General features: G+C 41.9%; 1 protein-coding gene across 1 annotated transcript in view; it reads right to left on the bottom strand.

Annotated features, from left to right (window-relative positions):
• Positions 1 to 468: 468 nt before the first annotated feature.
• The window catches only part of LOC115083778 (zinc finger protein 664-like), an 83,619-nt gene continuing 73,256 nt past the window's right edge, over positions 469 to 10,831 (bottom strand). The window contains exons 2-4 of the mRNA XM_029587797.1: positions 8,605 to 8,731; positions 7,464 to 7,583; positions 469 to 1,636 (exon numbers count right to left, since the gene is read on the bottom strand). Of these exons, the coding sequence (XP_029443657.1) occupies positions 627 to 1,636; positions 7,464 to 7,583; positions 8,605 to 8,731 (1,257 nt within the window). The 3' untranslated portion in view covers positions 469 to 626. The remainder of the gene's footprint in view (positions 1,637 to 7,463; positions 7,584 to 8,604; positions 8,732 to 10,831) is intronic.

The following is a 10,831-nucleotide window of genomic DNA, read 5'->3' as shown; positions in this document are numbered from 1 at the left end:
GAAATCATCAGTTCAGTATGCTATGGTGGTCAAAAATCAAACAGAATGTTAGGAATTATTAGGAAGGGAATGGCAAATAAAACGGTGGATGTCACAATGCTTCTGTATTGCTCCATGGTGAGACCGCACCTTGAATACTGTGTGAAATTCTGGTCGCCACATCTCAAAAATGATATAGTTGCACTGGAGAAAGTACAGAGAAGGACAACCAAAATGATAAGGGACAAGGAACGGCTCCCCTATGAGGAAAGGCTAAAGAGGTTACAGGTGTTCAGTTTGGAGAAAAGATGACTGAGGGGGGATATGATAGAGATCTACAAAATCATGAAAGGACTTGAAAAGGTTAATGTAAATCAGATAATGGAAGGACTAAGAGGCACTCTATGAAGTTAGAAAGTAGCTCATTTAAAGGAAAAATCCATAAACTGCTATTAATTAGTAAGGAATAGTAGCTTGAGATCTATTTAATGTTTGGGTGCATGCCAGATATTTGTGACTTGGATTGGCCACTGATGGAAAAAGGATGCTGGGCTTGATGGGACTCTTGGTCTGCCCCAGTATGGCATATTTTATGTTCTTATTCTGAATGTTAAAAATGTGAACAACAAAGTTTTTTAACACTCAGATTATTTCATCAGCCTGTCACTGTATGTAAATGACTTCCCTCCTGTGTGGATCCTTTGGTGCATTTTAAGTCCTAACTTCAATCTGAAGCATTTATCACAATCAGTGCATGCAAATGGTTTATCTGTTCTGTGGATCCTATCATGTTTTTTCAGACTTGATTTCCAACTGAAGCTTCTATCACACGCAGCACATGTAAATGGTTTTTCTCCCGTGTGAATCTTTTCATGGCTTTTCAAGTCTGATTTCCTACTGAAGCTTTTATTACACTCACTGCATGTAAATGGTTTCTCTCTTGTGTGTATCATCTCGTGCATTTTCAGACTTGATTTCCAACTGAAGCTTCTATCACACTCAGTACATGTAAACGGTTTCTCTCCCGTGTGAATCTTTTCATGGCTTTTCAAGTTTGATTTCCTACTGAAGCTTTTATCGCACTCGGTGCATATAAATGGTTTCTCTCCTGTGTGGATTCTTTCATGTTTTTTAAGATTTGATTTCCAACTAAATCTTCTATTACACTCAGAGCATGTAAATGGTTTCTTTCCTGAGTCGACCCTTTCATGCTTTTTCAGTTTTACTTTCCAATTGAAGCTATCATAGTCAGGAAATGAAAACTGCTTTCTTTCTGAGTGGATCTTCTGGTGCATTTTCAGTTCTGATGGATAAATGAAGATTTTATTACATTCACTACATGGAAATGTATGAATCTTCTGGAGCAGTTTTAATATTTCTTTATTTGCACAATCACTGCATGAAAATGGTCTCAACCCAGTCTCTTGTCTCAGGTGTTGTGTAGTTTGCTCACAAGGATTCATTTTCTTAGCGGATTCTTCTGCTGGAGTTCTCAGCCTTTCCTCTGGCTTGCACGGATTCCAGCAGTTTTTCTCCCAGTCACAACATGGGCAGGTATCTACTACATCTTTCTCTGATACAGTTTTAGCCATTTTCAGATTTTTAGTGAGGTCCTCAGGATGTGTCTCCTTGTGTCTTCTCTTGGACTCATTGATCTCTGGGTAAGAAAATAAAGAACAGATGTTACTTGATGTGAGAGAGAGACACAGTGACAATGGTCAGGGTTTCCCCAGCATTAACACACCTCAGAAGAAACAGGGGTGTAAAGCAGCCACATTCCATTAAGAGCTAGAGCACATCATTGAGTCTCAGAGAAGGAAGAAACAGAGGACTGAACATCTCAACACTATTAAGTATATAAAATTCTCAGAATGTTGTTTTATGTAACTCACACATCAGAAAAATCACATTGTAAACTAACTTAAATTGTATTTAAATAGCCCTGTGATGTCCAGCACGCAGTTTAAAATATTAATGGAGGCCTTCACACACAGCTTCTGTTAATCTTGCAAATTAAATTGACGCTTCACAATAATCATAGACCTCACCTGAAAGTCTTTCTACCTCTTCTATCTTGAAATGGACAACAATGAGCACTTATTAATTTTAAATTATGTTTTTTGAATTTTTGTCATATTTGCAATTAAAATTACTTATCAGAGCTATGACTTCTTGCTACCTCCTTCAATAAAGCATTCCCCAAGTGATATTCAACATTTCACTATCAGAACCTAATGCATATCCACGTTTCGAAAACGATCTTCTTTAGAGGTTCATGTTGGGTATTGATAATGGAATGTTGAATATCGCTTGGGAAACGCTTCATTGAAGGAGACAGCAATAAGTCATAGGTACGATAAGTAATTTCAGCACTCTGGGATGTATACCATCTAGTCCAGGTGATTTGCTACTCTTTAGTTTGTGAATTTGGCATATTACATCCTCCAGGTACACTGAGATTGGTTTCAGTTCTGCTGAATCATTACCTTTGAATACCATTTCAGGCATGGATATCTGACTTACATCTTCCTCAATGAGGACCAATACAAAGAATTCATTTAGTCTCTCTGCTACGTCTTTGACATTCCTAAGTGCCCATAATTGACTCCTTTGCAAGCTTTTTACTTCGAATGTACCTGAAAACGTTTTTTATTATGATTTTTTGCTTCCCCGGCAAGCTTCTTTTCAAATTCTCCCTTTGCCTTCCTTATCAGTCCTTTGCATCTAACTTGCCATTACTTATACTGTTTCCTTTATTCGGATCCCTTTTCCATTTCTTGAAAGATGTTGTTTTCTTTTAGTTATTACAGCCTCTCTCATTTCACCTTTCAACCATGATGGTTGTCATTTAGCAGTCCTTCCACATTTTTTAACTACGTGGAATACATCTGATTTGGGCTTCCAAGATGGTATTTCTAAACAACATCTGTGCCTGATGTAAGCTCTTAGAAGTAGATTTTAAGACCCACACGCATGTTTGCGCATTTGCTGATGCGTGCACATGGACACGGCGATGTTATAACATACGTGCACATTTTATAAAATTGGCTAGATGCGTATACATGTGCGCATAATTTTATACTGAAGTGCGCATCTGCGCGCAAATGGCAACTCGAGCACTTAAGTGGGGGGAATTGTAGTCGATACGTGCGCCGACGCAATTACCCGTTTCCCCAAGTTTACGCCAGTAAAGGAGAGGACTTTCTAAACCCCCTGACTAACTTGCCTCCCTTTTACCCTATTAGCCCTGAGCCTTAAAACTCCGCTGACTAGTCTATTTTTTTTTGTTACATGACTTATACGCCATCCACAGCAGAAGTAAATTTACACGGTAAGGGACCCCGGCACGCGCTTGTGCACGTAAATACTTACACGCAGACTTCATGGTGCAGTTCCAACCCAGACCATGCCCAGGCCACACCCATTTAGGTGAAAAATGTTTTTATACATGTACCCGAAGATATGCGCGTACTTGAGCTGTTTTTAAAATCCATGCATTGCTCGCCGGGCCGAGTCACGCATGTATCTCCTGGCTTTGGTGAGCATAGGGGATTTAAAATCAACAAGTTAGCCTTTGCAGCTGATCCTTTACGATTTTTCCCTAACTGTTTTCCTCATTTAATCAGTCAACATTTTGAAAGTTAAATGCTGTCACAGTAGATTTCTTTAGTGTCCTCCCTCGAGTTTTTAAGTCAAATTTGATCATGTTGCAATCACTATTGCCAAGAGGCTCCAATACTGTTACCTCTTGCACCAAATCCTGTGTTCCACTAAGGACGAGGTCTAAAACAGTTTCCCTCTTGTTGGTTCTTGTACCAGCTGCTCCATGAAGCAGTCATTTATTTTATCTAGGAACTTTACCTCTCTAGAATGTCCTGATGTGACATTCACCTCCAGTCATTATTACTGCTGATTTTGTGAGCTTCCCTAACTTCTTTTAGCATTTCATTGTCTGTCAGTTCATTCTGGCCAGATGGACAGTAATACATCTCCCACTGTTATTTTATTCCCCTTTCACCTAGAATTTCTATCCATAAATATTCTACATTGCATTTTGTTTCCTGCAGAACTTTTATCCTGTTTGACTCCATGCTCTCCTTAATATATAATGTCACCCCTCCACCAATCTTTTTTTTTTTTTTTAATCTCAGTCAATTTATTCAATGCAGATATCTTCTCAAGTCTGTGTACAACGGCATTTACTGTCCTCCAGGGAGAGGCTATTTCACAACCAGCTGCTAATAGAATCTGATGTGTCGATAGCCAATTTGAATCTTCATCTAGATTGGCAGGTACATTCAAATAAAGGACTCTTAGGAGATGGCATGAATTGTAAGCGAGAGACCTCATTAATCAAAGGAAACAATCCCTTTCCAAACCACCACAATTTAGGAGCAGTCCCACCACATATGAAAAAATGTGCCCAGTGTGCTGCACCCCCTCCAACAAGAGCCCCTTAAATTGGGGTATGCTCTATGGAGACGCTCAGGAGTTAGATACCACTTTAATAACACTTTATGGCTGTTTTCTGTTATCATCACTGATATAGAACTTTTCTTAGTATTAACAAAAACCATGTCCCTTTCATTTTCAGACTTTTCACATCCAAAATCTTGTTCCCAAGCCCTCATGAAGGAAGGTTTAACATCTGGATCTTTATTAAGTAAGCAGCAAATGTTTGAAATCGCTCCCTGAATTCTATCTGCATTAGCACACCAATGTTCAAATTGTGTTTCACCTCTCTCACCCTATTAGCTTGCATAAAACGTCTAATTTGTAAATAATGAAGTATCCGAACTATCCAAAGAATATTTTTCACATAATACTTGGAAGGTCTTAATGTTCCCTTCTCCCCTTAAATGTCCCAAATGTGTACTTCCTTTCTCCTGCCAACCCCAAAAGCACTGCAAATTAAAACCTGGTTGAACACCTAAATTATGATTTATAGAGGAACTAAAACAGTACTGTCGTTTACCCACAAGACTGGAACGCCACTGTTTCCAAACCCTCAAGGTATTATCGGTAGTTAAAGGCAATGTGTTGGCACGTCTCCATGTTGACCCTGGTTGCCAAATCATCGCCCATAGCAGTATACAACCCACTACAGACTGCTCCAACCTTACCCATTGCTTTTGTTCTCCCTTCCTGTTGCAATCCAACACAGCTCTAAGTTGTGCAGCAGCATACCACCAGCCAACAAGAGGTACACCTAAACCCCCCTCTCAATTTGGTTCGATCCATAACATTTCTAGCCACCCCAGGTGGCCTCCTTTCCCAAAGATTCTTTTTTACCATGTTTTAATCATAGCATTTGCAACATGGATTGTCAAAGTTTGGAAACAGGTTGAATGTTCATTTTTGTTGCTGTATTTCCCCCTCCATCCACTCTTCCAAATCATGAAAGATTCCGTGTGACAATGAAGAATAATTCGTCCAAATTATTACTCACATTACTACCCCAAGTATTTAACCTTCTTTTTGGCCTACGTAAATGGAAAATCCCTCCTTCAATTGAGAAATCTGCGAAGTCAGGACTGAAAGGTTAAGAAGTTTAGATTTACCTAGATTTAGTTTAAATCCAACTACTCTGCTAAAATAACTCATCTCACTCACCACTCCTGAGAGAGATTGACCTGGATCTGTTAACGTAAATAAAATATCGTCGGCAAAAAGCAAAAGCTTAAGTATCAGCTCCCAAACATACCCCTTGTATGGTTGACGATTTGCGTATTCTGATCGCTAATGGCTCCAAAAACAGGGCAAACAATAGCAGTGAAAGTGGGCAACCTTGCCTAGTGCCACGTTGAATTAGAAATGGATCAGAATACCCATTAACTTTCACACAGGCCTAAGGACAAATCCAATTGAGAAAGTTAGGCCCAAAATTCATTTTTCCATAGCATGAAACAGGAAAGACCAATGTACCATATCAAAAGCCTTTTCGGCATCCACTGAAAGTAACACAGCCGAGACCTTATTTCTTTCACCCACCAGACAATATTTACAATCTTACGCACATTGTCCGCAACCATTCTACCAAGAATAAAATCCGCCTGGTCAGAATTAATTAACTTTGTCATCATCCTTGTTGAACGAATGGCCAGGACTTTAGCCAAAATTTTCATTAAGTAATGAAATGGGTCTGTATTATCCAGTCCATAAAGGACAAAAACCCACCATACCAGTACTTTTGTAGCCCTAATTACTGCCTACATACACACAAGACCATCCATAGATAAGTACTTATCTATATATGAACCCCCCCAATTATTATTATTTTTTTTTTTTTTGAGGCAAGGTAGTGAACGTGGCAAGGAACTGGAGTAAGAAGGGCACTAGAACTTATAATTCACAACAAGGTTTCAGGAACATAACCTGCTGCTCTGCATCAGAGTCCAGCCAAGGGTGGGGTTACTAGCATACAGTCAGTTTCTCAGCCTGGTCATTAGAGCTCCTCAAGAAAATTTCTCCCATGTGAGAACTGGTTATGCCAATCACTTAGAATCGCTATCTTTACCTGAAGGCAGCTTACAAAGTTAACTAGGTATGATAGCCCAGATTAAAACATTCCAACATTTTCTCAAGCATTAGCTGACATGTTGATTTCCTCCACCTTACCTTCTTCTTCTTCAATTCCTGCTCCTATCAGGGACAAATCAGGCTCTGTGCCTGCTGACTTGGGAGCCCACTCAACCAGGGAAATCAGCACTCTCTGCCTGATAGCTTGGGAGCCCCAGTGGACAAGGGTTTTCCTAGTTTGGCTGGGGGTGTGTACAGATGTTAGAAGGGAAGTCACTTCTTGGCTTAGCGTTCCACATTTTGACACTATCTTCTGTTAGAAGAAGAAATAGACAGCCATACTTTAGGACAGGAAAGGAAAACAGGACTGGTGATTTCCTTCCTTGGGAGGTAACCCTGGTAGGTGCAGGTGCTCAACCTAGGAAGGTTGAACTGAGGATGAGGGAAAATGTGTGGGTATATAGGAAAATCCCTCAGAACACCTTAAAGGACTACCTTCAGCTATCTAGCCCAATCCACCTTAAGGGATACCAAGGAGGGGAAGCCAAGACACAGGGCACTTCCCTGGGGAAAAGAATAAAAGCTCAGGCCCAGGGAGGAACAGAGAGGCCCTGGTGAAGAGAATTCAGCTTCTATGCTAAGATTTGTCTATTTGTGATGGCTGTACTTTTTTATTTAAAGCTGCTAAGGTAAGCAGACCTTTTTCTGCTGGTTTTCTCTTGTGCTGCAAATAAAATTATACTGTAAAGAAAAGATCAGGAGTCCAGACTGCTCAGTCCTCCAGCCCCCTTCATCAGTCAATGACCACTTGCATAGTATCACAGTATGTGAATATGTAAAAATAACAAAGACACAACCAATGCCTGTCACCAAAAGATTGTGAAGGGGTGTCTGCACTTCTCAGCTGCTCCTTCCACTTTCCAGCTCAGCAGTTTTACCCCGGTCCCTCTTATTCCTGCACTCACCTGAGCAGCTGCTTTTCCCAGTTCCTCCTTCCTCTGATCCCGGCTCATCCCTGATGTACGGCTCTTCCCCTCGTTCAATGTGGGATATAATCTCAGGAGTGATGGTCAGGGAGCCTGTTCCTAGGGAAAGAACACTTCATTAGGCTTCCCACAATCACTCAGCATAATGTAATTGTTTATTTTCTAGAAAAGGCTTGTACTGGAGGGAATGAGGGATATAAAAGAGACATTCAATACCTTGTGGGCTCCAGATAGCAAGGTCAATAGAGGGAGACTTGGAGAAAACAGGAGGAAATATTTCTTTGCCGAAAGAACAGTGAAGGCTTGAGAAAGCCAACCAGAAGTGGAAGAAAGCACAACAGTGAAAGAAACTGAGCAGGTTAGGGGCAGATATGGAGAGAGCTGGTAAGGGAGATCAGAGTCAGGTAGGATCAGGGGGAGACATAGTAGGCAGTATAGAGGGGGAAGACCACAGGGAAACTAAAAGTCCTAAACAGGAAGCTAATGAGTAACTATTACAACATTTACCCTTTGTAAGTTTTTCTATATTCCCCTCAAAACATATACAGATACAGTGCAATACACATACATGAATTAAGCATGACCTAACATCAGATTTACAGCCTTTGGGGTTAGGATTCCCTGAAGTCTCTAGGCTCCCACCTGAAAAAGGGACCTGTGGGGTCTGAAAAGCTCACTACAATTACGAAGAAATTCTTGGCCTCTCTTTTTTGACTTGGGACTTTTCTCCTGATCCTTTGTACTTCCAGATCAATCAGAACAAGGGTTGGAACTGGTGCCATAAGCCTTCAATTCCGACTAACTGTGAATTTTTCCCCTCATTTTAAATTCCTCCAAAAAACACCAAATATTCTCATTGCAGCAATAGTCCTGGACTGTGGGAGAGCAAACACCAAGGCACATTCTATTACCCTGTATCCAACCACTAGGTGTCACCCCTGAGCAATGACCGTGACTCCCTCTCCTTCCCAGGGGCAATGAAAGCCGCCCTCTGCATAATTCCCAGCCCCAACTTCAGGCAACTCAGGAAGCAGAAGACCCGCCTTCAATCAATAATGCAATAATACTCTGTTCTCCCCTTCTCAAAAATATGAATTTATTTAAAACTACCCCTCTTTACCCAGTGAGCTGAGGGTCTGATAATTCTCCTTCATCACCTCCTTGTAAAGCTCCTTCTGCCATTCTTCTAAACCCTTCCACTCCTCCTGGGAAAAGCAGACAGCGACGTCCTCAAAGGTTACTGGGACCTGAAACACAAAGCAGAAACACTCAGTACCTTCTGCATCAGGAGACCTCCCAGTGCTGGGACTCAGCCCAGGGCAGGGGGAGACATTTCTGGGTGTATAATAATTCACAGTCATATAAATACACAGTCCCAGAGAAAGACTAATTTAACTGAAAACCAGTTACACACAGAACCTGGGACACCCTGCTTTACTTTGAGTGACTCCTGATTTCTCTTCTTAAACTCAGGACAGTCCCAAATTGCATGTTCTGTGCCCTTGCATAGAGAGACACTGACACTGCTGATATACTTACCTCTGAGACAGCGTGCAGTTCAGAACATAATGTTGTATTGGGAGACCTCAGTCCTGTTGCCATTGGCTGAAGAATTCATTGCACAAAACAAGGGAACTAATCACTTTTATTTGCAAAGAAAAAAAAACTCTATAAAAGACTAAACAGGACCCAGGATTATACATGATCCAGCATAGACGTGCGGGAAATGGCAATCATGTGTATTATGATGGTCCTTTAAGGCATTCTTTAGCATTGTCGACTTATTTAAATGTTTGAAACACAGTGTAAATAATCTTTTGGTCCTAATTAAAGGATATACAAAACATAATATGATGTGAGAGCAGGTATAGACTCGTCAGAATCCCCAGCAGTAGTTTCTTTAACTTTTATTAGGTACGGTAATGGATTCCACCATAAGACGGGGAGAGGAGTGATTATTTTAAAGAAACTGAACTTTATATATATATATTTCTTTCCTTAAATTATCAGCTTCCATACTCATTGATCCTGTTGCCATTCTATTTAGCAGCTCCCTGTTTTTATCTTTTTGCATGGGAAGCTGTTCATAGGGCTGCTGCCACCTCATTCTCTTGCCTGTTTACTACCACCTTGCCATTTCCTTCACCTCACCACCAACACTTACTCCAATACATCACTCCATAAATGTAATGACCCTTACCCTTACCCTCCAGACATTCCTGGCATAGGTTCCTGCAGCGTACTGCATCCTAGGGCCTGGTTGGAAGCACCTCCACTTCCTGAGGCCCTTTTATAGGCCAGGTAGCCAACACTTCCTGGAGACACTGACTGATGATGTTATCTCTGCTCCAATGTATATAGAAGCCCAGCACAATCACCCAACACCTCAGCAACAGGTCTCCCTCCTGCCATGCTCCTGTCTGCAGTACTAGTTGCTTCATGTTCCTGACCTGCTGTGCTCCTGTCTTTCCATATTCCAGTTCTCCTGCCTTGTCATTTGCCAGCCTCCCAGCCCAACGTTGCTTTCATGCCTCATCTGATTCTCCACAGTCTTCAACTCCTTGGCTTTGATCTTTACTTGCTGATCTCAGACCAGACACTGACCTCACCTTGCCTCCACCTGCCATGACCCTTGCCTGCCACAACCCCAGCTCAGACTCTGACCACTCTCACTTACTATTGGCCTGCAGCCTGTCATATGGGAGAGCACCACCTTGTGGATCTCCCTCCTCACATTGGCCCAAGGGACCACTCCATGTCTGTTACAGTTTGCTGAGGCCATGGACCGGGCTGATGTTCCTCTGCCAGGATTCCTGTGAGACCTTGCCCAAGCATCCACAACACCACACTAACCAAGGTCAGATCATGCAAACATTGCAGGTCCTCTCAACCAGGCTGAATCATCTGCAGACTCAGGTTACACCAAGGGACCCTCTTGCACTTCCTCCCCCCCCCCCCCCACCCTCTGGGTTTTTAGGATCAGCACCACCACCACTTGGCTCTCTTCACTTGCCCTTGCCACCACAGTATGACAAAACCCTCAAAACCTGTTGAGGTTTTCTCAGTCAATACAAAATCCATTTTGAACTACTACTGACCAGTTTTGCCTCCGAGAGAGCTAAACTTGAATTCATCATCTCATTGCTCGCAGGGTCTGCACTGGCTTGGGTGACCACCCTATTGGAAGAAGAGATGTCTGCACCACTTCTCTCCAACTCTTCCTGTTCGCATTCTGGAGGTTATGCGATGAGATTGCCCGAGCCTCCTCCACCACCCCTAACATTCTTCACCTCTGACAGAGTGCCATGACTGTGAAGCAATATGTAGTGCAATTCCACATGCTCATT

This window comes from Rhinatrema bivittatum, chromosome 2 (assembly GCF_901001135.1).
Source record: "Rhinatrema bivittatum chromosome 2, aRhiBiv1.1, whole genome shotgun sequence".
Taxonomy (NCBI): domain Eukaryota; kingdom Metazoa; phylum Chordata; class Amphibia; order Gymnophiona; family Rhinatrematidae; genus Rhinatrema; species Rhinatrema bivittatum.
This window is presented reverse-complemented; position numbering and strand designations above follow the sequence as displayed.